At 44.7% G+C, this 27,145-nt stretch overlaps 1 protein-coding gene across 8 annotated transcripts; it reads right to left on the bottom strand.

The window, feature by feature from the left end:
* Positions 1-1,935: 1,935 nt before the first annotated feature.
* Positions 1,936-14,511, bottom strand: LOC111939297 (uncharacterized). 8 transcript variants are annotated; one of them, XM_086861093.1, is made up of 15 exons: positions 14,359-14,511; positions 12,658-12,779; positions 10,515-10,763; positions 8,428-8,549; positions 7,869-7,917; positions 7,566-7,612; positions 7,033-7,426; positions 6,372-6,822; positions 4,443-4,548; positions 4,040-4,186; positions 3,794-3,854; positions 3,495-3,661; positions 3,304-3,414; positions 2,873-2,984; positions 1,936-2,510 (listed from the first exon to the last, which is right to left on the bottom strand). In XM_086861093.1, exons 3-15 carry the CDS (start codon positions 10,756-10,758, stop codon positions 2,500-2,502), a joined length of 2,022 nt encoding a protein of 673 aa, XP_086717219.1. In that variant the 5' UTR covers positions 10,759-10,763; positions 12,658-12,779; positions 14,359-14,511; the 3' UTR covers positions 1,936-2,499. The 8 variants fall into 8 exon arrangements, with proteins under 8 accessions (XP_086717219.1, XP_086717220.1, XP_086717221.1 ...); XM_086861094.1 differs by having other exon boundaries at positions 6,372-6,792; positions 7,003-7,426; positions 14,359-14,484; XM_086861095.1 differs by having other exon boundaries at positions 7,566-7,609; positions 14,359-14,480.
* Between the last annotated feature and the right edge of the window lie 12,634 nt (positions 14,512-27,145).

Genomic DNA, 27,145 nt, shown 5'->3' with positions numbered 1-27,145 from the left:
CGTGGTTTAGTTACAATCATGGCATTGTTCTCTGCCTGGCATTATCTGTTTTAGTGGGAAGCAGTCCCTGGGGTCCTCAGCTGAGGATTTTGGGCTCTGGGAGGTGAGAAACTGAGCAAAATCCAGCAACCTTGGTGGGGAGAGTCTTTGGTGCAATCATCATGACTGTGCAGCAAATCAGGGTCTCCATGAAACATTTTGGAGGCTGAAAACCAAGCAGGGTTTGGGTTTCTGCTGTGGGTGAGGCTGGGAAGCAGCTGGATCCCTCCAGCCCCTTCTGCCAGGAATTTGGGTCCCGTAATCCCCTTTGGAATTAGTGGTGGGAAAGGGGGATGCTGGAGGATTTCTGCCACCTTAAAAACCAAACCAACAACAAAACCTTCACACACTTCTCAGCTTCGAAACTCTGCTTAATTTGATTTTTCCATGATGTCCCCGTCTGTTGTGAGCTTAGTACAGACAGAAAAGTACAGAAAAAACCAAGTTACTGCATGAAATAAATCTATTTATTGACAGGAAGGAGAAGTGAAACAACATAAAGCGACCTACTAACAATGCAATTAATGGATAACTGTGGTAGAATATACTGTAGAAATAAGTTCATCTCTGAGTATATTGAATAAATGTTATCTATATGAATAGTTAAATACTCCTGTCCTTTCACCTGAATGCTTCCCATGACTAGAAAGTTAATGCTGTATTATTAAATGAGAGTTTTCTATGCTTTTTAAAGAAATCCTATGAGAAAATTCAGGGTTTTTTTCCCCCTGCAAATGCTCATGGATGCTCTTTGTTCAACCCTCTGCTTCATCCTCGTGATGTGGGATTTCTTGGTCGGTTTTTAATGAAAATAAGGAGTTGGATCTGACCCTTCGATCCCACAAATGGAAGCTGAGCCAACCCAGAATTATTTATCCTTAATTGTCTTCAAATGAATCAAAAGTTGAGTGAGAACAGATGGGAGTTAAAATGCAAACAGAAAGAAGGATGAGAAGTGATGGGGGGACAGAGAGAAATAACCAGAGAGGAAAAATATCAAGAAAACCTGGGACAAAAAGGAAAAAAATAAAAGACTCAAGGTTATTAAAACATGAGGGAAAGCTTTGGAAGGAGGTGGATGAGTTATGCAACTCATCATGAGAATAACATATTTTTTATATATATATATATATATTTAATGAAATACTGAAAGATTATTATGTCTCAGACTAAAGCATATACAAAAGAGAACTCTTTAGCTGTTCAGGGCATCAGAATCACAGGATATTATCCAAATCCCATTGGAATTCACTTCAACACTGCCACTTCTCAAAGTTCATCCACCTTGTGCAATGTAGCTCTTGGAGCTTAACACTTGAGGAAACCCCATAACACAAAAATAACCTTTTTTTCTTTTTTTTCACAAGAAGCAAATGCAAAGGGTCCATTAAAAACATACCCCAAAATGCTGAGTACTCAACACTGGATCCTGCAGTGGCTTCACGTGGGAAATCTCCCATTTTCCTGAACAGGAGACACGTGAGGTGCTGCTGGATCAGTCATTTTTGGGGTTTAGGTTCTGTAAAAATAGAATTGCTCCCTATGTAGCAAACAGGGAAGTTTCATAGAAACCAGCGAACTCGCAACCAGAAGTTCAAATTAAATGAGAGTAAGTCTGGGAAGAAATAATTCAAAATAAAAATGATCTAGTTTGTAGTAATTCTACTGAATAACTTGGTTTTCTGGCAGTGTAGGATCATTTCAGCTCCATGTTATGCTCCCAACTTTGTGTAAAAAATGATCTTTCAAAAGCTGTTGTTATATATCTGAATTTTATAAAGGTAAAATCCTCTGACAGATATTTTAGAAAGGAGCTGACTCGAAACACTTTGTCCCAGACTTCACCTACAATCCACTATCGTTGCAGAATTCTGATTGCATAAATAAAAAGCTTGATTTTTGCTGAAAAAATATGCTCAGCACGATTTTTTATTTTGGAACTTCACCATGAAACTGCCTTAAAGTATCCAGCCTTGGCCAAATTCAGAGCCAGACTACAGAAAATATTAAATATAAATCATCAGACTCTGAATCCCCAGGGCTTGTGTTTAAAATGAGATTTTCAGTCAATCTGAACGTTGAATTTGGAGTGTAGAGACTGATTTTAGACTGAAATCCTCAATATTAGGCCGTGGATGGTTAAAATATTTTTCTTAAACTAAACATCTGCATGAAAATTCATCAGAGCTTCAGACTGCAGGGCAGCTACACCTCAGACCTGAGCAGAGAAGCACAAATTTGTGAGAAAATTAAAATCTAATCCTTCCTGGAGCACCTAACACTGAATTCCTGGTGAAAGCTGCACTGAGGATTTCCCTCATTTATCAGTTTTCTCTTTAATTCTGTCTCCAGGTGAGACCTTTCCAGCAGATATATTATAATACATTCTATATTTTGCTGTCTGTGCTGTGGTTATTCTCTGGCAGCAGGTGACCCACCAGATGCAGGTGATGAGAGTTCTCAGCATTTCCCTGGAAGGAAGCAAAGCAGCAAATTTCAGCTCAATCCCCAGGCCGGGTGTTCCTGCTAAAGCCACGGATTTATTCCCCCATTTTCTGGATTTATTCCCCCATTTTCTGGATTTATTCCCCCATTTTCTGGCTGCCTTCGGGTGAGGAAGGAGGTTTGCAAGGAAAATGAATTCTGGGTGTAAATCCAGAGGTTGGAGTGAGGTGCTGAGCATCTTTTCCATCAGCTCCATGCCGTGGGGGTTTGAACTCAGCGATTTTGGGGTTTTTTCCCACCCCAAATGGTTCTGTGGGGTGGCAGAGCAGGGAAGGGACTGGATTGAGCCGCTCCAACTACCTGAACTCAACTTCCCACCACAAAATACCTTTGAGAAGGACATCAAGGAGGTCTGAGGATGACAAGGAGCAGAGTTCAGGTAAGTTTTCTGCTGCTGGGGGAGCGGGGATTCCTCTGGGAGCATCCAGCATGCTGCAGCTCTGTACAGGTGAAGAGACCAGAACAGTCAGTTTCCAGCTGAACTGGACTGAAATGTTGTTTTTTTTCCTCTGCTGTGTTTTCTCTCCTGTTGGGAGAACCTCAGTGATGTGAAATGGGGTCTCCAGTCTGTATTTCTAATTGAAATCTTGTTATATTATTACATTTATTCCATGTACTCTGGTGGGAACTTTTATCTGACGGAGGCAAAAAAGACAAAAGAGTTGTAACTTTTTTTTTTTTTTAAGCACTGAATATTTGCTTAATCCTGGACAATAATCCTGGAATTAGACATTGCCTGTGTAGAGCAGCCATAGTTACCTCTTGAAGAACATCCTGTGCCTGGGGTTTTTGGGTCTGGAGCAAACACATGAGCTCTGTGTTCTCCTCGAGCCTTAGGCAGGCACTGGAGGTTTGACATGAATTCAGCACCTGCAGGTGACAGCAAATCCTGTGGTTGCACAAGGATGGGAACACTTAAGCCAGGGCAGAGATCCTGTTGTGATCCTCACCTGCAGCTGAGGCTTTGCTCCCATCTGGAGCAGGCAGAGAATTCCCTCCAGGATTTGGTCTCTGCGGAGTCTGAGGAACCTCCCCGAGCCGGGGTCCCTGGCAGTGCAGTGGGATTCTGTCACCAGCACCGTGTGAGCAAGAGCAGCACGGTGCAGGGGTGTTAAACCTGCAGGGAACACCGTGGAAAACTCAAATCCAGCCCCTGTCCCCCTGCCTGGAGGCAATCTGGATTTATTTATCTGGATTTATTGCTTTGGGATCTAAGCCAAGCCCCCGCGCAGTTCACCCTCCCTCTCACCGTAGTGGTCAGGCAGATCCACTTCCACACACACCCCGTTGTTCTTGCAGGTTTTCAGGACCTGAAATGAAGAATATCCAGGTGGTTCCTGACCTTTGGCACTGCCAAAATACCCTTTCCTCCCCCAAATCCCTCTGTAACCACATCAGACCAGAGCTCTATGGAAAGCCCCAGGTGATTTTAAACACCAGAATGTGCATGGGTTGCTTTTAATCTGCTTTTGCCCAACATAAACACCCAATTTACCTCCAGAACTCTCAGATATCCATTCTCTGCACACAGGTGGAGGGGAGTTTTCCCAGAGCTGTCCTGCTCATTGACATTGGCTCCCAGGGAGATCAGGTCACTCACCATCAGGTGCTGGTTCTTTTCTGCAGCAAGATGTAAAGCAGTCTGAGAAGGGAAGAAGGGCAGAAAGTTGCAGTGAAAGGCAAATTTAGTTTAAAAACAACAACATATTTTAGATAATGAAGTGGGGAGCTGGGATTTTGGGGCTCTGTTCCCTCTTGTGCTCCATCATCCCCTCCCCATTCCCATTTTCCCTTATTTTCCAGGACAGCAGAAGGATGCTTGATGCTGGCTGGGGTTTGCATGAGGGGTTGCACGTGATAAAAAATGACCTTTTTTTCTTGGCAAATCAGCCTCCTACCCTTTTCTCTGCATTCTTCTCGTCGATCTTGTTGAGGGATGCAAATCTCTGGGCCAGAGCAAAAGTCAGAGCCCTCCTTCCCTGGGCAACAGCCTTGTGCAGCAGCCTGGAAGAGAACTCAGTTGGGAACAATTGGAAGAGAAAGGAGTGGTTAAAACCCCCCAAAGGAGTGGTTAAAACCCCCCAAAAGGGTGGTTAAAACCCCCCAAAGTACCAGGCAGAACGTATTTTAAAGCATAAAATACTAATGCTGTAAATACTGAAATTTGGGGATATTCAAGGGTTTATTACTCTCTACAATAAAATTGCAGTTGCTGGTTTTGTCTGCCAGGATTTCTTGCTTCCTCTCCAGGAGCTAAGCCACGATTCCTTGCTGCCCACAATCCCTGTTTGTGCAGGGAAAAGGTGCAAGATCCCTGAAAAGCAGGGGAAAAAAAGAAAGAAGGGAAAGGCTCGCTCTTAAAAGAAAAATTTCCCACCTGGAATTGAGTCCTGTGGAGGAGGAAAGCTCAATTTTCTGTCTGTTCAGTCTCAACTACTGAATTATTTTCAAAAATGAAGTGCCATTTAGAAAATTCAGTTTCTACTGAATTTCATCCCAAAAAAAACTCTTTTATTTTTATTTTTTTTTTGTCAAAAATTTGGGCATGTCTTCCTTTCCTCATGAAGGAATAATTAATGCAGATGTTGATTGTGTGTATTTATTTGTTCTTCCCCAATCTGGTAGAAAAATATCCTTAAATACAGCTGAACAACTCTGACACTTCTTGCTGTGTTTGGGCTTTTTTGGGGTGTTTTTTTGTTGGTTTGGTTTGGTTTTGGGGTTTTTCTAAATGGATTTTTGATCCTATTGTTCACCATTCAGTAGAATTCAGAATGATCTTATTTAGTTTGAAATCCTGCCTTTTGAGTGTAGAATCTTTATAAAAGTGGGTTTAGGAGTGAGGAAACTTTTGCTTGTGAATTATTCATTAACAGTAGGGATCTCATTTCTTAATTGTGATGAATTTCGTTCACACATGAGAAATTTTTCTGTGTCATTTTTAAAATGGGAGGACATATGTAAATAGGTGACCTAATCGTTGTTTACTGAGTTATATAATTGCTGAAAAGTGAAGTTTGGTTTTATTGTTGCACTGGAAATCATTATTCTGAATGGAATAATGGAATGTTCTGAATGGAATAATGGAATATTCTGAATGGAATGGTACTTTAAGGAAGAGGCCAGAGCTGTGCTTGGTTTTCACTGTGTGGGGTTATCAGTATTTTAAATTTGGGTCAGGAATTTATCTCTTTTTCCCCAAGACTCAGATAATTCATAAATTATGCCATGTTTTCTGTCAATCTGATTTGATAGCAGCTATCCCAATCTACCTAAACTGCATGGAACCCAATCAGACATTTTAATTTTTTTCTTGTAAATAGCTCTTTTCTCCACAAGAACCCCATTCCAGGGCGATACTGGGTTTTACTGGGATCAGGAAAAGCTTTGTTTTCATTTCCAGCAGAACAGCCACTCCCACTTCTTTGGGATCTGTGCTCCAGTTTGTGTTTTTGGGTAATCCTCCCATCCATTGTTATTAGCAGTTAATAATACAAATAATTACCCTGAGAGTGTCTGCTACATGGAAAAGATCTTTTTTTGCATATCTTGTTTTGATTTTTTTTCCCCCAGCACTTACTTTGCTTGATTTTAATTTTCTTGTGAATCCCTACACATACCTTAAATATTTCAACACCCTGAATTTATCCTGACACCAGGATATTACTGCAAATATGGAGTATTTCTATTTTCAATATCTGCCTAAAATTCTGTGTATTGATTCGAGCTGGAGCTTCCCCTGGAGCAGAGAAGCTTTTGATCAAAGCTCAGAGCAAAGTGATGTCCCCAGGGGACAGAAATCAATGTATTTTGACAGAAAAATTGACCTGTTGCCATTTTCATCAGGAGCCAGCAGTTTTTCCTCTGGGATGTTCCTCAGCAAGTTTTCCTCCCTGTGCAGCTGGAACTGGAAGAAGGAGAGGGCAGAGAGGTCCTGCCTGGTGAAGGAAATTTGGGTTGGCCTCAGATGTCCCTGCACATCTGGAGAGCCCCTGGGAGCTCCCAGCAACATCTGTGCCAGGCTGGGGAGTGCAGGCGTGTCCTGGGATGGAGAATTCCTCAGGAAACCTTCCTGGGATGGAGAATTCCTCAGGAAACCTTCCTGGGATGGAGAATTCCTCGGGAAACCTTCCTGGGATGGAGAATTCCTCGGGAAACCTTCCTGGGATGGAGAATTCCTCGGGAAACCTTCCTGGGATGGAGAATTCCTCGGGAAACCTTCCTGGGATGGAGAATTCCTCGGGAAACCTTCCTGGGATGGAGAATTCCTCAGGAAACCTTCCTGGGATGGAGAATTCCTCGGGAAACCTTCCTGGGATGGAGAATTCCTCGGGAAACCTTCCTGGGATGGAGAATTCCTCGGGAAACCTTCCTGGGATGGAGAATTCCTCGGGAAACCTTCCTGGGATGGAGAATTCCTCGGGAAACCTTCCTGGGATGGAGAATTCCTCAGGAAACCTTCCTGGGATGGAGAATTCCTCGGGAGACCTTCCCGGGAGCTCGGGAGAGCATCCTGCATCCACCAGCCGCTCCCTTTCTCGCCCGTCCTGGAGATCATTCCCGGCGAGCCGGACCTTTGGGTGCTTCCCTGCTCCCCATGGAAGGAAGGCTCTGCCTGTCCCCGCAGGATGGGGTGGAAATCTCCCGAGCAGGACCCCGGGTGAAGCTGCCTCCCCTGCGGGTCACCAGCTGCCTCCTCTCTCCCCACGCTTTCCCACCGGCAGCTCTGCAGATCCATGGAGAATCCCTGCCAGAAGCCGTCTGGCAAGGGCTGCCGAGGCTCCTCCCGGAGCTGGCTCTCCTTCAGATCCTCCTGCAGCACCTCCACCAGGATGTCGAGGTCCTCCAAGCCTTTGGGGGTTTGCCCAGCGCTCTGCTTGCTCTGAAACAGCAACAGGAGCCGGGCAGGGTGGAAGAAAGGGGAGGGAAGCAGACATGAAGTGTCCTGTTCTCCCTCGGTGCTACAACAGGAATTCTGCCCCAGGAGCCTGGCACTGCGGGGCTCAGGGTGTTCTGCATACCTGTCTAAGCTGCTTCTCTGTATAAGGGTGAGCTCTCCTCTTCTCTGCTGGAAAAAAAAAAAGGGAAGAAAACGTTCAGAGCTGCGGGGAGGCACAGACAGAGCAGAGATTCCCATCAGTCCTGCCCCAGATAAGAGCCAGATAACCCGGACAGGGCGGTGATGCACAGCTGGCCGGCCTCCTGGAACTGATCCAGCAGGGATCACTGACCATGGGACAGGAGTGCTCTGGCTCTTTGGGTACCTCACACTGATGATCCTACTAGAAAAGGAGGCTCTGTTACCAAGTGAGGCGTTTCCAAACCTGTTTTTCCTGAGGATCCTTTGGTTACCATCTTCACTGATGAGGCTTCCTGAGGAGACAAAACCACCCAGCTTCAATGTGAGATGCTTACACGGAGAAGAAGATGAAACAGTGGCAAATATTGTAACATGAACAGGGTTAAATTGCCTCCTGTGCTATGGGTTTTGCTCAGCAGGGGCTGCAGGTGGGGAGATTTCCATGAGTGGGTAATTCATGGCAGCTTTATAAAGATCTTTACTGCAGCCTGGGAGTTTTTCAGCTCCTTGGGCTGACTTTGCAGGTTTTGGAGCAATATTTTTACTGTTGATTGGGCCATCTTTGCCTTGATGGAATGATGTACATGATGGATGGGTTACTGCCTTGGGACTGTTCCTAGCCCAGCCCTCATTCTGTTTGAAATTTGCTTTATTCTCCACTTTTACCAAAAGCATTGATTTGGTGGCTGGAGGAGGCAGCAGCTGCAGGTGTGAGCCCTGCAGAACACCCCGTGGGCTGTGACTGTGTGCACCAGGATGCTGCAGCCCTGGGAGGAACCTTCCCAACCTCCAGCATTTCTCACCTTGCCGGGAGCAGGGTCCAAGCCTTTGGAAAGTCGGATTTTCCTCAGCAATTCCCGCACCGGCATCTTCACTCTCACACCCATGTAGCGCTTCTGAGGGGGATCAGAGCTAAGTTCAGAGTCTGGAAAAGTCACAACACGATGCTGAAAGTAACACAATTGTCTGAGCTGTTGGAGAAGGGTGGGAGGATGAGGTCAGCCTGGGGAACGGGCTCTGATTCTGGTGTTCATCACCAGTTGTGGGAAATTTCCACATCTCCCTCCATGTTCCTTGGCTCTGCTCAATAATTTTCCTTTAATGAATCCCTCCTCAGTTTTCCTGAGTGCCACAGAGCGTGGATTTGCTTTTGTGGAATGTGCCAGCAGTGTTTATGTCTCTGCCCCTCTCACACTGTGATTTTCCTGTGTTGTGTTAAATCTGCCTTTGCAGTTTCCTGTCCTATGCTTTGTTAAATTGTTATCAGTGCAACAACAAGGAGCAGAATTTGTTCTGAGTTAAGATAGGGATGCTCTGTCCAGTGGCTTTCCCCCACGGCTCTCAGTGTGTTTGGAAGTTTTTGTCTGATTCAAAGCCAAACAATGATTTTCTGCACCGAAATGAAACAGTTATTTGAGAATATACCTCATTGTCCAAACAGGCTCTCTCTTTGTCAAAACAAGCTGCTCTGTGATTGTTTGTGTTAGGTCTCCTTGCATCTGGGCCCTGCATCCCCAAACTTGAAAGACTTGCCCAGATTAGGAGCTTAAATCCATTGGCTTTTGAAATACCTTTTATGTAACACTGGCATTCACATCCTTGCCTTGTGTGTCCCCCTGCTTGGAATAACCTTTATTTAAAATGCATTCAGCAACAGAAATTACCGCTCAAAAATTATGAATTTCATGAATCAGGGTTTTCCCAGTAAAATACACCACGGAGAAAGGCCCAGCTCCAAGGAAAGCCCGGGCTTTGGGAACCAGAGTGTGGGATCCTGAGAGCAGGGAGTCATCCAGCAGCAATGCTGGAGCAGGGAGAAGCTTTCTGTTCCCGCTGCAGCTCGTGGCAAGAGCAATAAAAACAGCTCTTGTGATCAAACACAGTTCAGGATTAAACAACACAACAGCCTGAAATGAAAAAAGGTGCATTGGGCCAGCAGCTCTTGGTGCTGTTAAATAAAACATGAGGCACCTGAACCAATATTCCTGACCAAAATCTGCGTGTGCTCTGCTGGGATCTGTCTGGAGCCTGTGGAGGGGAACCAGGGGAGCTGGGCAGATGGGAATGGTGCAGCTCCTGGGATGTCTGAGAGGAGGCAATCCTGGCAGGGGAACCAGCCCCACAAGATGTGGTTTCTTGTTGCGTGATTTTGTTTCCCTTCCCTGCTCCAGGCAACGAGAGCTGACACCCCTCCAGCAGGAGGGAGGCGAATCCCGAGCAGCAAATGGTGCCTTTGGAATGGAGATGGGGTTGTTGTTTTGTGCTGAGATTTCTGGCACTTCTCAGTGTTTAACCTATCACTGAATAATCAAAACACTGAGACCTCGAAAAGCAGAGTTTGTTTCTCAGGCTGTTCTAGAAATGATTCCCTTTTCTCATAGATTGGTGTTTTGACAGTGAATTATTTACTGCTTGTAGAATATTTTAAAGGTTTCTTTGAGAAGCTTTTTAACAAGCCAGTAGGATTGCTAATATGTTGTTATCTGGGAAGAGTTTCCAGTGATGGATCAGATATATCCTAGATATTGAAGGACTCTGCAAAGGCAATGATTCCTCAAACACACTTTCCTGTGACTTTGAAATGTTAATAACTCAGAAGGTCACATCTACCACCTTGCTGTTAGTTCAGAACCAAACTTGCAATTCAGAATGCAAACGAGCAGCAGAAGGCTGGAGATGGACAGAAACGATGGAATATTGGGCATCCTTTGGAAACTGGAGCAATTTCTGACCTCAGCAGCAGAACACAACAAAATCCAGCCAAACCTGAGTAGGGGAACGTGCTGAACATCTCTGATATTTCTGAGCTTGTCTTGTGCTGCTCAGAGCCCCGGGTCACTGGGCTTCATCAGCACGAGAGAGGAAATGGGAATAAAGATTTTTCTCTTACCAGCAGGAGCAGGCATCCCTGGAGGTTTGCATGGAGGACGAGGGTGGTGGATCTTGGGACTCGCAACGTTCAGCTCAGTTAATCCAGAATCTGGCAGAGATGGGCTGTGCTGGAAGCAGCTCTTGGGGCTGGCAGTTTCTGCAGGCAGTGGGGATCCCTGGCCTGGGCTGTAGCCACAGATTTCACTTTCACTCATGTTTTGGTTCACCAGGAGCTCAGAACTCATGCAGACTGTTTGCAACATCTCCACTGTGTGAGTGCAGAGAAAGATGAGAGAGGGGAGGGAAAAAAACCCTGTTCAGTTGTGTTTAAAAAAAAAAAATAAAAATATTAAAAATCAATCCAGTATCACATGGAGACCATGGCAATGTAATTAATCCTCCGATGTAATTAGCTGAGTCCAGCTTCCCTCTCGTCTTTGGAGCAGCAAGTTCCAGCAGGGGAAGAATAAAAGCAGCCTTGGAGTCCCAGCAGGCACTGGAAGCAGCTTTTGAGAGTTTCTTGGCTGCAGTTCTGCTCTGCTCTTTATACTCAGGTACGCTTTGGAGGACGGCAGCCTGGGAAGGCTCCACCCTCCTTCCTGACAATCCTGAGCAGCTGATGAAGAAATGAATTTTCCCAAGAAAAAGCTATAACTGCTAGTTGAAAAAAATGGGGTTTTTTTCCCCCTTCTGTGTGAAACAGAAAAAATTAAATTCTGATTTACTGGGGAGGGAAAAGCAACCTCTGACTTAGGGTTGTGCAAGTGAGTGAAGTAGTAGGAGATCCTTAATTAAATCTTTTGGGAATTTTCTCCAAAGGGACTTTCAGCTGGGATAAGGGTGAGTTTTGTTCCCAGTAGCTGGTGCAGTGCTGTGGTTTGGATTTAGCAGGAGAATACTTTGGGTACCAAACTGATGCTGCAGTTCCTGCTCAGCTGTGCTTCCCCCAAATCAAGGAATTTTCCGGGGTAGGAGGTGCAGAAGAAGCCGTGAGGGAGCACGGCCAGGACAGCTGACCATGGCCAAAGGCACAGCCCACACTGCAGAAGGCCTTGCCTGGTTATTTAAATAATTAAATATTGGAACTGGGGGATTGAGGCACCAATTTCAGGGCAGCAGCTGGTGGGAGACCCCCTTGTGTTTATTGTTTAATTGGGGTTTATTGATCTCTCTCTCCCCCCTCTCTCATTTCATTCAATTATTTCATTTATTAAATTGTTCTTATTCACGATTTTTCTACCTTCTCACGGCTCTCTCTCCATCCTGCCAGGGAGAGGGGGTGAGCTGGTGACTGTGGGGTATTTGGTGCCACAGGGGTTAAACCATGACAAATGGGAACACTTCTTATAGGAAATCTATTTCCTGGTCACCAGATCTCAGTGTCAGATCTAAACTCCATTCCCATGTCCCTGGGAAATGTATTTCACCTTGTGGGCTGTGCCATTTCAACTGAACAAGCAGATATTTCTCTTAAGTACCTAGATTGAAAAAAGGATTATGATGTTATCAGCTGCATCTTCTTCCCTGGCTGTGTCCTGGAAAGCATTCCAGATTTAATCCAGAGCAATATCAACTTTGACATCAGAGGACAGCCAGACTTTCTGGGGCAAATTTCAAAGAACAACATCACATTTGTGTTATAATTTAAACTGGGCAGTGACTCCTCTCCCTGACCTGAACAATCCCATCTCCTCCTTTCTCTGTGCTGGCAGCAACAACTCCAGGCTCAGGGATGTTGAAAGGATTATTCAGGTATTGATCAAAGGAGATTTGATGCTTGTAGAACAAGCAGGGAATCAGGAGCTGATCTGCATTGCAGTGGCTCTTCCCTGGCTCCCTGCCCCACAGATTATTGCTGCCAATTAATGGAGCTGGATGATTAATGAATGGATGAGGGAGGATGACTGGAGCCAGGCTTCACCTTCCTCTCTTGTCCCTGGGAAATCCCAGGGCTCTGCAGGTCAGGGATGAAAGCCACAGTGAGCCAACATCCCAGTTTATTCCCCAGATTGTTCAGGGGGAAGGGATTTGTTAGACAACCTTTTCACTTTCAAACTGTGCCTTGTCTGACACAGAGACAGCCACAAAGGGTGTCTGCTTCCTCTAAGGACACCCTCTGCTCCCTTTGGGTAAATATTTTCCTTCCATTTCACCTGCTTTACCTCTCTGATTGCATGTGTCCTGAATGTCTGTGTTATCCTGTAAATATCCTCTGCAAATCTCTAGCACAAGGCACCAGTTCAGGAACTCCTCCACGCTCACCGAGGTGGGAGAATTTGGCCTCCTGCAAACAGGAAATTACTGCAGTGACTCACTGCCTTTATTGGGCAGTAAATCACATCAGAGATTGCTCCTCTCTCGATTCCCCTCCAAACTCCAGCCTGATTGTTGGCCAGTTTTATCTTCTTGTTTATAACCTGTGATTACATTCACAGTAAAGCAGGAATTGGCCTGGGTTTGGCACAGGTATTGGTGAGGAACTGACCTTGCTGTGGCACAGAAAGGACCAAAATGCAATCTTCAGCCACGAGAAAAGAAGTGGATTTTCAAATCTAGCAACAAAACCCCTTGGAATGTGGATACTACAAGGTCTCCAAGGCTTTGTATTTGTTTAACTGGGAATTTTGTGGTTCTGCTTCCAACCTCAACAGGTAGCTGGCATTTTAAAAGAATCCTTTGTTGCTCTAATTTCAAACAGCTCTCATGAATCTTGTTCTGTGAACAGGCACTGCTGGCTGTGAGCTGTCCACCTCCAGCTCCATCCCTGTTCAATAGCAATTTTCACTTTGGACCCTCTAATAATAATGCTGCACTGAGTCCTCTTTTATCCACCGAGGCAGGGCAGGTTCCAGCTTGCACAGCAAGCAGAGGGAGATCCCAAAAATTACTTTCTAGGATTTGTAGATGCTGCTTCAGTCGCTGCCTCATGATTCCCACTGGAAGTTCCCTACGGACAGAACTGTTTAATTTGTTACCCAGTGAAACCTGGGCTGGGGAAAATAGTTTTTTACCCAAGAGTGTGGAAGATTTCTGCATTTTTAACACACTCTGGGCTTCTATTTTATAAAAGGGAGAACATTTCAAGCGTTGAAGGTGCAAGAAAAGAGGATATGATTGGGGGAGGGTCTCAGTGGCAATCTTCTGGGGCAAGGGGTGAGGGTCAAGCCAGGTTTGGGTATAAACAGATCTGAGCTTTTAGGAAAGACAAGTTTGCACTGTAGGAAAAATCACATGCCAGATCTTTCATGCTGGGAGATTTTATTTCATTTTTTTTTTCCTGCTTTGTGCATTCCTGATATCCTGATTAATTCCTGAAATCCCAATGCAGGAATTCTGATTCCTGCTGTATTATTTTCAGCAGAAATAGCCACCACCCTCTGAAGTTCTTAGTGAAAAAAAAAAAAACCTGCAATGAACTGATTTGTGATGGGCAGCTCTGCAAAACCTCTCTCGGTGTGAACGATCAGGCTGTGCTGCCCATGGGTTGAGCTCCTTTTCTATCTTTGGATGGATGGAGGGTGAATCCTGTCTCTCTCCCCTCCTCCCTTGTTCCTCCACTCTCCCGAGCACACACCCACGTTAACAGCGTTTGCTGGGGTAGCTGTTTGTCTGTCTCTCCCTTTGGATGCCGGCTCTGAACCCACCTGACTGAAAACCCTTTGTTGCAAAAGGTTTCCTCTATTAAAATCCTCTTTTTGCATATTGGGAGGGGATGGGTTTGATTTGCACTGATGGAGAAAGCCAGGAGGAAGCTTTCCAGCCACTGCTGAGGTGACAAACAAGATACCAGGAGAGATTTTAAAGCTCATCTTTATGGAGAATTGTCCATATCTAAAGGTGAACATAATCCTGTGCAAATATACCTTGAGCTGAATGGATGAGGAGCATTTAAAAGGCTGAATAATGAAGTTATTTATAATTAAAAACCAGAGTGGGATACGGGTGGATTTTCCCCTGGGAGGCAGAGCAGGGCTGTGGAGGCTCCATTTGCATGGGAAGCGCTGCAATTGAGATGTGACAATTCCGGCGCTGTTGTGACATCGCCGCTGGGTTTGTCACACGGAGTAAACATCCACCTGATTCATTACCTGGGCCAGGACTGGCCTGGGGTCACCTGGGGTGGCTGGGGACAGTGTCCTGTGCCGGGTGATGCTTCCCAAAGGAACAAAACCTTCCCCCGGGGGAGCGGAAAATCCCTGCTGAAGGCAGGAGGGCACAGTGGGGCACGGCTGTGATGAACCCCGGCATCGCTGAGGCTGGAAAAGCTCCAAGATCAGCGAGTCCAACCCTGTCCCCATCTTGTCCCCAGCCCAGCGCCACCTCCAGCCCTTCCCAGGACACCTCCAGGGATGGGCACTGCAAACCTCCCTGGGCAGCTCCTTCCAGCGCCTGGCCACCCTTTCCATGGGGAAATTCCTCCTGGTGTCCCACCTGAGCCTCCCTGGTGTAATTCGGGGCTGCTCCCTCTCCTCCTGCCCCTGTTCCCCGGGATAAGATCCCAAATCCCCTGGCAGGGACTTGTGCAGAGCCAGGAGGTCCCTCCTGAGCCTCCTTTTCTCCAGGCTGAGCCTTCCCAGCTCCCCCAGGACTTCTCCAGCCCCTGCACCCCAAAGGTGACGCTGACAATGTCACCGTCCCTCCCTGCTTGATCCCCATTGTTTCATTTCCAAGAATTGCCTGGAAATTACCTGTCCCTGACTCATCCCTGCTGGTGCTCCATGGTTACCTGCAAATGTTTTCCTGGGATCCAGATCTCCCTGGCCACGGCACGGGTGGCATGTTCAGACTGTTTTTACCTCCCTGAAATCTTCCACCGTGAGGAAATTCCTCTTGTGTGGGGCTGCTGGGTTGGCTCTCACCCCCTCAGAGGGGAATCAAGACATTTCCCAGAGTTTTCACCCCTTCAGACCAGGGCAAGAAAAGCTCTTCTCCCCCAGGACATCATTTCCTAATTTTCATGCAGTGATCAGACGCAGTTAATTGTTCAGCAGTGTGGTCCTGAACTGCAGGTGATTAAAGGCCAAGAAATTATTTTAATCTGCCCGATTTTGATGCCTTGAGGCATCTGGGGATGGGATTTGGTTTGCCCTTGGTGCAGCCCTGAGAATTATCAGTCTCCACTCGGAATGATGCGGCTGTGGGCTTGATTTTTTTGGGGATTTCTGGAAAGATGAGGAAGGAAAGGAACCTTGAGCTGCTGTAGGAGGGGTTTGCTGGTGTTCCACATTTAAACCGTGCCCTTAAACCTAAAACTGCTCCATCTGAGCCGTTCTGTGCAGCAACAGTGACCTCCCCTGGGCAGGAGCAGCTGCCTGGGCTGGGTGTTCCTGTTCCAGTGACCCACAGATCCCAAATGGAACTGATCTCCCAATCCCAAATAGAATTGATCACCCAATCCCAAATGGAATTGATCACCCAATCCCAAATGGAACTGATCACCCAATCCCAAATGGAATTGATCTCCCAACCCCAAATGGAACTGATCACCCAATCCCAAATCGAACCCATCACCCAATCCCAAAAAAACACGCAGCACTTCCCAGCTTTCCAAATAATTTAGGATCAACCTTTTAATTCATCACTTTTCTGACAGTTTTTCACCGGTCTGTACTGCACAAATATCCGGATAAAAGTTTAAATTTAGAGGCCTGATAGGCATGGAAAGACAAAAGGGATAAATCTCATTATTAGTGGAGCATTTTGGTGGCTCTTCCTTTGGGTGCTCCTCACTTTAATGCATTTTTCACTAAGGAATTTTTTTATTCAGGCAAGAAAAAAATGTCAGAAGTTTCCCTTGTTTTGGGTTTTCTTTTCTCCTGATTTCTTTGCCAAAGCAAACCTTTAGGAATCACCTGCTATGGTTTCAAAGGCAGCCTGTCTTTGCTTCCTCAGCTGATCAGTGCTGGGCTCTTAGCAAAGTGTGGCTGTTCTCCCAGAGCCCCCAAAATGTGAGATGGGGAGGAAAATCCATCCCAGGCTGCTGTTGGATGCAGCTGATGGAGTCCAGCCTGCTGGTGAGGAGTTTGATGAGCTCTGTGAGGGATAATTTCCATTTTGTGACGTTGTGAGTTACAGAAATGGCTCTGCATTCGCAGCGCTGTGGACTCACGTCAGAGAATGGCTGGGTTGGATGTGCTTTCAGTGATCACAGAATCCTCTCCCATTTTTCTTGAGCTCCTCATCCTTCCCCTGGCTGTAGAGGGGGAGATTTCCTCCTTCCTGCAGGGACAGGGATGATTATTCCATGATCAAACTGCCCTTCCTCCCGTGCTGGAAATTGCAGAGCCTGCCTCTCCACACGTGTCCTCACTGCCCCTTGGAAATCTGAATATTTTTATTTTTAGTGACAATTATTTTTAGCAGCCAAGGGAGGGAATGGAGTGGTTTAAGATGTTTCATTCTGCCAAGTCCTGGGGCCTGTTAAATTTTAATGGGAGTCTCAGGGTTTCACCTCCCCAGAACAGGGCTCAGGGATGTTTGTTCCTGGCATTATTTTTCATCCTGATGCCTCTAGGAATGAAGTGCATTCAGCTCCTGAGTCCAGAAATGAGTGGTGATGGAGGAACAATGGTTATTTTCCCTCAGGCTGGACTGGCTGCATGGAGAGATACAGGAAAAAAATGGGAATTAAACCCATGGAGCTTCTGGGGGTTTTGCTCTTGAGATGAAAACCAGACATTTGTGCAGAAAAATTGGCCACATCCATTTGTGTGTGCACTGAAAAGAAATAAATGTTGATATTATATTTGCAAACTCTGGAAGGCATTGATGGTTCATCTTTCAAACAAATAACCTTCAGCTGGGGAGTGCTAGCATCAGCTCCAGGGCACCAGGGTGAAGGGATCTCCAAGCTCAGCACTTTCTATTCCTTCTGAAATGCAGATTTTTTATTTTTTTTTTTAGGCTGCCTGGAGTGTTTTGGGAATTTCTTTGCTGTTATTTGGGTTGAAGGAGATTGGAGCAGGAAGCACAGGAAGAAATGGCAATAATTAGGTTTGGCTTTTGAGGCACGTTGTAAAATCTTTTTGTAAAAATGAAACTGAGTTTTAATTTGTGACGAGCGAGGAGAAAATCCAGGTCAGGAAAATCGAGAGGGAGGAAGATAAAATGCTGGTTTTATATCCCAGGTTGTGTCACTAGATGGTGCTGGGAATCAGACCAAAGGGAACCCTCGGCAGCAAAAAACCCACATCAGATCCCAAACAAGCTCAGCAAAAAGGGAAATAAGAGGAGAGGGTGTGGAAATGTAAGGTTGGAATAAATCTGATGTGTGAGGACGATGTGTGAGGACTTCCCCGTGGTTTAAAATGTGCAGAAGATGGCAGAAATACCATTTTTAATGCTTTTCCCTCCTTGCAAAGTTGATGTCTCAAACATTTGTGTTTCTGACGGCTCTGCTGGGAGCTGGGGCAAAAAGGGGGCGGAAGGGACAGGGCAGAAAGTGGGGCTGGACTTAGCAAAGCTCAGGTGAGAGCTCAGGTGGAATTGTTCGTCTCAAAGGACTCACAGAAGGTGGGATTTAAATGAGACAATTGTAGAACACACCAGGCCCACGTGGCACAAGAACTGCCCCCCTTTTTGTGTCCCTGCAGCTCACTGGATCTAAATTAAATGTGAATTTCATTTAGATCTGTCCACACCAGCACCAGGTTTCAGCAAAGCTGAGGCCAATTCCTGGTTCAGCAGAGGATAAACTCAGGTTTAGGATGCTCAGGGTTAATGTTCTGAGAGCCAGAGCCACAAAAACACATATTTTTTGGATTCTGGGTGCTTGAGTTTCTGCATTTACAGTTGGGTGTTTTTAAGGATCATTTATCTGCTTTGTTATTGAAATACAATGACGTGGCCAGCAGCCAGGCCAAACACGGGCTCCTTCCAGCTCTTGCACAATAAATGTCTCCCTCACCTTTGAATTCCTGCCCTGACAGACTCCAGCACTCGGGATCTGCTCTTCTCTTCAGGGGCTCAAAGAGCTTTTCTTGCTTAAGTGACCTTTTGCATGTGGACAAAAAGGGGAATTTGGGCCCCAAACCCCTGAATTTTAATTTAATTTAATTTATTTTTTTGTTCAAGTCCCCTCCATTCATGCCCTGCCCGGGTTGAGGTGGTTGGACAGCGTTTTTAAATCTGTTTTCTCTCATTTTCTACCCAGAGCTGCTGGTGATGAGGTGGAGAATGTCACGTCAGGACAGAAGGTTCCTCCCTGACGGATTTTATCTCCTGGCTGTCTCTGGCCTGGCAGGGATTCAGGGAAGCACTTAAATCAGGAATTTCGGGGCTGGCCTGACATTAACCAGGAGCTTGTGCAGTCTGAGCTGGGGGCCTCACACCTTTTTGTTCCTGGGAGTCCAATATTCCCTGGAATTCCTTGGGAATCGAGCTGGTTTCGAGTTTGCTCTCCAGAGAGAGGTGGTGCCTGAAATTCTGAGCACTCTCCAAGATTCTCCAGATCATCTCTGCCCAGAGAGGGGAGAAAACACCGAAATACAAATTATTTCTATTCTATATAAGCTCCAAGGTGCCTGGATTAAAGCAGGATTTCCACAATGGGCTGTGAGGGAGATATTTCAATTAATCACAATTTTATTTCTGTATAATTCAGCCCCTTGGTGCTGACTTTCTTCTTTGAATGGGATTCAGACCACTTGTAATAATCCCTGATGGTATTTGCCAGAAATTTTATATTTCTACAGCCAAACCCTCCCATCCCAAAGCCAAAATCCACCTAAGCAATGTTCCTAAATCCCTGCAAGTCAGGGAGTCTGGAGCCTGTTGTTCAGCCAGGGCAGCTGAATAAAACCAGAATAAAGATTTTTGCCAAATTTCAACTGCTCTGTATCAACTGCAGGTGGGCAGCGTGAAAATTTGCTTATTTGGGGTTAATAATTAAAGCCTTACACAAGTGGGGAGAAGAAAATGAAGGCCCTAAATGCATTTTATTCCTCTGGAAGTCACAAACAACAATGGGGTTTAATCTGGGGTCAGGTTTCGGAGCCCTTTTCCCATACACCCAGATTATATTTCACTGCCAGTGGCCTTCATCCAAATTCCTTCAGCATCAGGGAAACGACTCCCACTGAGGTCATTTAATTCAGCCCTACCGTGGCTGCAGAAAAATGGGGAGAAATTATTTTATTGAGGCATAAAAATTCCATTTATTCCGTGTGGGCTTGGACGTGGGGGCAGAAAAAAGCCACAGAAAATATGGATTTGTGGATCTGTGTAAACCAGGTAAGGGTTCCCCAGATCTGCTCCTGCAGGGATGGGAAAGGTCAGGATTTTTGTCAGTGCTGGGGGAATTATTTCACTTTGCCTGAAAAAGGAGTAAAAATATTGTTATTCTTTATCCTAGACGTGGAGATGTCGTTTGGAATGGGTAAATTATTTTGATTTCAAGAAAAACACAAAACAAACCCCCCTAAAAAATACCTATAGAAGCTGAATTTAGTGGGATTCTGGCTGGTCTGAGAGGATGCAGTAAAAAAAAATTTAAAAAACATCCCTGCTTTTATGGTCAATATTCAAATTAATGATACCCAAAATTAACTCTTAGTTCTGAAATTTGATCTTTGCTGGACTCTGAGTTTTAACTCTGAATGAGAGCAGAACCCTGCAAAACAACCCTGTAAAACTTTCTGAGCTTGCTGAGCTATTTTATTTGTTAAATGTTGGGTATTTTATTGCCTTTTTGGTTTTCTTGGTGACAGCTGGTATTTACCTCAAAATAAGGAAGTACATCCTGTTAATCAGCAAGGCTGAGAAATGTATTCAGAGGCATTAAATTCCTTTGTAGGGGGATAAATGAATCCCCAAGAGCTGTGTGTGCCCAACTCTGCTGTGACAGAATTTTAAAGGCCAGGGCTTTGTTTCATTGAGCTGAGGCACAAAATTGAAGGAGAAACATCTCAGCAAAGCCAGATTGCTGCTCTTAAAAAGATATATCTTACAGAAATGTGTTTATTTGCTCCAGGAGAGATTTCCTTGGGATTATTCTTGCTTGCATTTGTTTGAACCATGAAGAAATAAATGATTGCTCTGTCAGCTTTTGAGGATCAGCCTCTCTGCCCAAACCAGTCCAACCTGGGCATTGTTTGGGTTGGTTTCTTGCCACGTGTTTGTTTTCTTTTTTATTATTATTCTCCAGCACTCAGTTCCCATGAAAGTGCCAACATCTTCCCCGCCTCCTCCTCGTTGGGAGTTAATATTTCATTAGCATAAATCATTTTGTGTCTTCTGGAGTCTGACCTAATTTCTCCATGGCTACAAACCTGCACCTCATCCTTCCTTGCTGGGGAAATTCAGCACCACTTCCTTCTGCTGGAGCTGCTGTCCCTAAAATTCCTGCCCCTAAAATATTTAACATCAGAGAATTTACCTTTTTTTTGGGTTTTTTTTAGCAAAATCCTTTTACCTGAGGCACAGAAAAATGGGAGCACACTCCCCAAAACCTGAGATTTCCAGAGGATGGAAATACTCCCACAAAAAAAAGTTTAATTCTCATAAAAAGGGTTCATAACTCTCACTTCAAACCACAGACTGAGCTGTTAAAATTAAGGGATCACTGATTCCAGCAGGGCTTTACATGGAATGCTGAATTCCTGCAGGAAGCAGCATCTTGTTCCCAAAAAATGACATTTTTCATTTATCTGAGGTGAAAGATGATGCAATTTCCTAGGACATGCAACCAGCTGAGGGTGAGTTTGGGTGGGGAAATGAGAAAAATGCAAAAATGCAGGTGTTGCTTGGAATTTGCTCCTCTTTATCCAGGGTTAAGAGGCTAATGGAAAACACGGCTCACACAAGGGGGACCTTGGCTAAAAAACATTAAAAAAAAAAAAAGGAAAAGAATTAAATATTTACTCAGTGAGAGAAATGCCAATTGCCAGATTAAATATGCAGGTTCTTTGTTATCATTCCTATGATTCCAGGACAAAAAATCAGAGCTGAAGGAGGAGCAAATAGCTGGGACAAGCTTTTCCACCTGTGCAAAGCGAGAAGGGACTTGCCCACCTGGAGGGCAGTGACCCCTGGAATCGCTTCCCAGTCCCTTTCCATCCCTTCCCACCCCAATTTTGGCCTGGTCCAGGGACAACAGATCAAGTTTTATGTGGGATTTATGCCCAAGAACTGCCAAAACTGAATGGATTTTTCCAGTATTCAATGGGAGCTCCAGTGAGTGGTGGATGCTCTAAATTTTGTGTTGAATGAGTTCTACCCTTGGCCAAGGAATGATGTCCATGGGATGTTTTCTGTGTCTCTGTTGGTGCTTGGGAAGGGCTGGGGATGTGCAATTAATCCTCAATTAATCCTCCCTGCTATGAGAGCTGGTGCTTGGTGCCAGAGGAGTCTCAGCCCTGCCTGGCACAGAACACAGGGAGGTTTTTCCTTGTGTGTAAAACCTGCTCTGGGTTTGCCTGCCCTGGGATTCACAGCTCTGATATCACCACTGTCCTCCCTATTGCTGAATTTAATCTGTGTACATAGAATAGATATCATTTAGGCAGAATTCTCAGGTCAGACAATTCCATTTACACTCAAAAAAGAGGAATCCTGGGGGTCTCACATTAACTCAGAGCATTAACTCATGAATTACCTGTGTTTATACAGGCTAGAAATGGACAGGATTGGGGTTTTTGAATTTGTTTTGGGGTGATTTTTGGTGGTGGGGTTTTTTTTGGATGCCAGGATAATAATATTATTCCTGAAATAGCCAGGGAGAGCCAGAGTCTGTTAATGACAAGAATCCATGTGATTTTTGGTTTTTAGGAGTGTGCCCAGCTATTCTGCATACCATTATCTTAAATATTTAAAAATCCCCAATCTGATCCTCAAGGATTGGCTTGAGATTAGCAGGATTAAACAAACCTCAGTGTTTTTCATATTTGTAGTCTGTTCTTAAATCTCAAACACACTCGAGCTCATGTTTGCAAGTCCTTCCCTGCAGCTGAAGTCCCTGGATTTGCCTTTTTTAAAATTAATTACAGAAATGCTCTCACCCACTCAAATGCAGGTGCTGCTTCTTGAAGAGAAATGTTAAATGTCAAAAATTTGAAAATAAACCAGAGCAGTTGGAAAGGGAGGGAGAAAAAAAAATGAAAATAAATAGAAAAATCTTGGCACCTCAGACCTGGCAGCACAGAGATATTTCAGTTTTTCCCCCACTTCTCTCAGAGAGTTGTTTATTTGCTCCTGAGGGGTTGAGCAAATCCTACTTTTCCTGCAGGACGAGTGGTGGATTTTAGGGTGAGTCAGGAGCTGCTCCTGCCTCGAGCCACATCCAAAGGGTCAGAAAAAAGGAATGGTCCCCATAAAACTGGGCCCAGGCAGAAAAATCCCCATAAAACACGTTGTGTCCTGCCTGGCTGAGCCTTGTTAGGCTGAGTTAATTACCTACAGGGTTCTCTTCTGTTAACAGGGCCAATGCTTGTGCAAAAGCTCTAAAATTGGATTATTTTGTGTGGTTCTGGGAGTTGTGTTAATGTTATTGGAGGTTTAACTCTCTGTTCTTCCTCTGGAGAGGAATTCCAGGTAGGAGGAAGATGGCAGAGCTTTGAAAGGAAGTTTAATTAATAAATTAACTTCCTCCTGAACAGATTCCTAGGGTCCAGCCATGCTTGGCTCTGTCTTTTCCCAAATCTTAGAGAATTCCTTTAAGTTTTCTCCCAGAGCAGCAAAAGCAGGGCATCATCCAGAAATCTCTGCTGGTTACAGAGGATGGGGACCGAGACTTTGAAGATTTTGGAGCTAATTTTAATTAGCAAACAAGGAGGAGCTTTGTGCCAAGGTTTGCAGCACTCCTGAAGCTCCTGAAGGGCTGAAAGATTGAATTTGTTGGGTTGAAATGCACAAAAGAAAGAAATCTGATGGAGGTCTGTGTGGAAAGGAATTGTCTCTGTCACAAACTGATTTTAAAACTGAAGGTGTTTTATTGGGTAGTGTTGTTATGTGAGTAAATCATTTCACTTGGTGCCATTTTCTGATATCTCCCAAGGGACTGATTTTCACAAAAAGCAGAAATTTTGTTTCCTAAGTCCTGAGATTTTTGGAGAGATGTTAAAATCTATGACGGAATTTTAAAAATGTGCACATATTTAGCAATATTACAAAAAGCATTTTCACCAAGGGTGGGAACAGCAGGGACCTTTCATCCCTGAACCTTGACCTTTGAATTTGGCTTTATTTGGTTTATTTGAGTTGTTTTTTGTTGTTTTGGGGTTTTTTTTTCCATACAGAAAAATCAAAAAGCTCATTCATTTTGGGAGTATTCAGTGGTTTAATGGCAGGATGGGATTTATTGCTGTGCTTTGTCTCTTTTTGCCTCACTGAAAAGGCTGAAATATTCCATTTGCTGCGGCTGCTGAGAAAATCCATCGAGTATCGACAAAGCTTGGAAGGGAAACTGAAAACAACATTTTTCCTTACATGAAAATATTCAGCACCTCAGCTCATTTGTGTATTCACTCCTAATGTTTCATTTATAAGTTACAAAGCCAGAGGAAATAAATCAGAATAAATGAGTCACAATATTTTTACAATATCGAGAATTTTAGCTGGGAAAGTCCACGTTTACCTTGCTTGCAGCAACTGATGGTTGAGACAGCACACTCTGATTTGTTTTGGTGTTTTTCTTGTTGTTGGTTGGTTTTTTTTTTCCTCTGATGTTATCAGAACAGAAAACTCCATGCAAATTTTGGAGAGCCTTCAGCAGAACGCTGATATCTGTGCCCTGACCTCCTGCCTTCCAGAGGCTGCAGATAAATTCATTATTGCTGAAAACACGCAAAGTTTCTTTTGCTGCCTGGCAGGGTTTAGGGAATTTTCCTCTTTTCCATGTGAGGAAAGGCTGCTCTGCTCCATCCTCTCTGCAGGTGAGCACGAGCTGCTGCTTTTCCCAGGAGTGCAGGGGATGACAGGCATGGAAAATTGGTGTTCTACAGCCAAGTGTTTCCCATACTTGGCAAATTCTTCCCCAAAAAACTGATTTTTTTTTTTCCCTGAATTTATTCACCTGGCCACGGCCTGCCTGCACTTGTGATGCACTTGAATTCACTGCCTGCAACTGGGAGGGAATAAATGATTTTAAAATTGTTTAAAATCCAAACCACAGGGAGTTCTGACCCTGTAGGAAAATTCTGCCCTTCTGTAAAGAAAAAAACAACTTGAAATCCTTTTTTTTGGAAGTCACTTGGCCTTGTCCAATAGGAAAACAAAAATACTCCTAAAAACAACCACAAATGTGTCTTAATATTTGCACTTAGGCCTCCCAAAATGTGGCATTTGCAGCTACAACCAGCACTGGTGTAAAAGTGGAAAGGTCACAGCATCATCCAAAGAGAATCTGGATTCCAGTGAGATTTTAATTGGATGTTGATACTTCTCAGTGACACCAGGGCATGGAATTACAAGGGAAATCCCCCTCATTTTTAATGCCTGCAGAATTTATTTCCACTTTTGCCCACGTGCATTGTAATTTCCCCTCATTTTCTGGTACCCCTGTAAATCTGACACGCTGTAGAGCATGGAAAGACAGAAGAGACATCCTGCAATTTGTGGTTTTTTGCTAGAAGTGATGTTTTCTAGTGGGGAAAAAAAAGAGAAATAATTTCAAACAGGTTTGTTCCAGTCTTGTTTTATTTGGTTTGTTATTTATTCAGCATTTTGTGTGAGGGGAAATCCCCAAATTCTCCCTGCAAAACTTGTGTATTCCAACAAAAAATCCACCTGAGAGTGAAAACGAGCATTTAACTGTGCTAGCCACAACACTTGAGGTTTCTATACCTCCCACTGAGTGCAATCATTGAATTTAATCTGAATTTTTGGAGATTTGGGTCACCCAGGGTTGCAGGACTGGAGCTGAAGAGGAGATCAGGAGCTGAATGAATTCTGGCAGCCCCAGCTCACGGTGCAGGTGATGATTCCTGAGGCCAGACTCCCTGGCAGGGTAAACCTCCCTCATCAGTCTTTCCCTGGCTCAAAACACCTTCAGAGGTGAAATTGTGTGGAAAATAAATAACTGCAGAGTGTGCAGAGCTGCTGACAGGTGAACAAAGGGGAGAATTAAATGGAAAATTAAATGCCTTCATTGGTTCTTGCACCAGAATCATCAAGTTCAGTTCTAGCTGGTTTCTCTACCTCAATTAAACACAATTAAAAGTCACCCAGTGAGAGCTGCAGACACTGAGAGTGGGGAATTTTCACAGCTGAGTCCTCCAGAGGGAAAGCCCTTTTTTTTTCCCCTTTATTTTTATCATTTTTGGTGCATTTGGAATACAAGAAAATACCCTTATCTCTCTCTGCACTGCAAGAGAGGAGGGAGATTATCCAAAAATCTGTAGAAAAGATGTTTAGGGAGCAATCAGAATTTTAAATGGGAATGTCTGGTTTGAACATTTTTCTCAAATACATTCTTTGCTGCTGATGCTACTGCCATGATGATGGAACTTTTAAACATCTGCTGTATTTTATATCTCCCTTTAAAAAAAAAAATGGGTTAAAGAAGAAGTTTGCAGGCTAACAGAAGATTCATGTCTGCAAACAGAATTTCTGCTTTATGGGGGGTATTTTATATAATGTGTCATAAATCTGCCTGAACAAAAATCAGAGCAGAATTCTCAGTTTGCCCCAGGATGCCGCTCTTACATCAAATTTCCCCCGCTGCTGCGCTTTCCCTTTTTAAAATCACTATTTACTGGATGGAATGAGGGGAAACGAGATTGTTTGATTTACTTTTTTGAGCATTTCCCCCTGATTTTACGGCTTAATCCGCAGCAGCAGGGCGGGGACCAGCAGGTGGCAGCTTCACCCAACGAATGCACATCTGCTAAACTAAAATTTCTGTATAAACGCTGACTGAAAAACTTTGCGTTTTGGGTAAATGAAGTGTTTTTGCCAGTGCTTTATTGTTAATTTGGGTTTGGGGTCAGGAGGAGGGAGTGGGGTCACTGCTGATGCTCTGCTTTGAGGGTTTGGTGTGACAGGGATGGTTTGTGGCAGAAAATAGAGGCGGGTGTTTTGGATGATGCTCAGCTGCAATCTCTGCCCTGGATCCCATTTCACCGAGCCCTGAAAGGGAGCTGCCACCTTCTCCCCTCAGAGCAGGAGCTGTTTTCAACACCAAAATTCCACTTTCCTTCGTGCCATGAAGCCCTTCTCCCTCTACCTATTCCAGGGCACAGAAATCAGTGACTGAACTTGGTGTGGCTTCTTTTTGACGCCAAGAATTTGCTGTTTTGATCAAACACTGCCACAGTAACAGCAAAAAATGGGAGGGAACACGCTTGGAGTGAGTAAAATACAAAACTTTTCCTATCTCCCCTCTCCCCCAACTTCTTCATGGAGCTTTTCCCCCCAGACTGAGCAGAGAATTAATCTGAGGGCAGAGATGAGCCGAGCTCTGGGGTCAGAGCTGCCCAAGCCCTCACACTCCTCATGTCCTGGGAAAAGTAAACGTGCCGAGCTTTCAGAAGCAGCTGCACCCTCAGGGGGCTTTCCCAGAGGTTTGGAGGAGACCACAGAAAAGTAAATGAAGCAACGGGAGCTGCTGTGTACACTCAGAGCTCGCTATTGTTCTCGGCACTCTCTGCCCACTCCTCGGCACAGATTATGGGGAAGGCAGGCAGGAGATGCTGCCAAAGCTGCTGGGTCCCCTTC

The sequence above is a fragment of the Cyanistes caeruleus genome, chromosome 23 (assembly GCF_971803275.1).
Source record: "Cyanistes caeruleus chromosome 23, bCyaCae1.hap1.1, whole genome shotgun sequence".
NCBI lineage: Eukaryota > Metazoa > Chordata > Aves > Passeriformes > Paridae > Cyanistes > Cyanistes caeruleus.
Note: the sequence above shows the minus strand (reverse complement) of the source record. Positions and strands in the feature narration are given on the sequence as shown.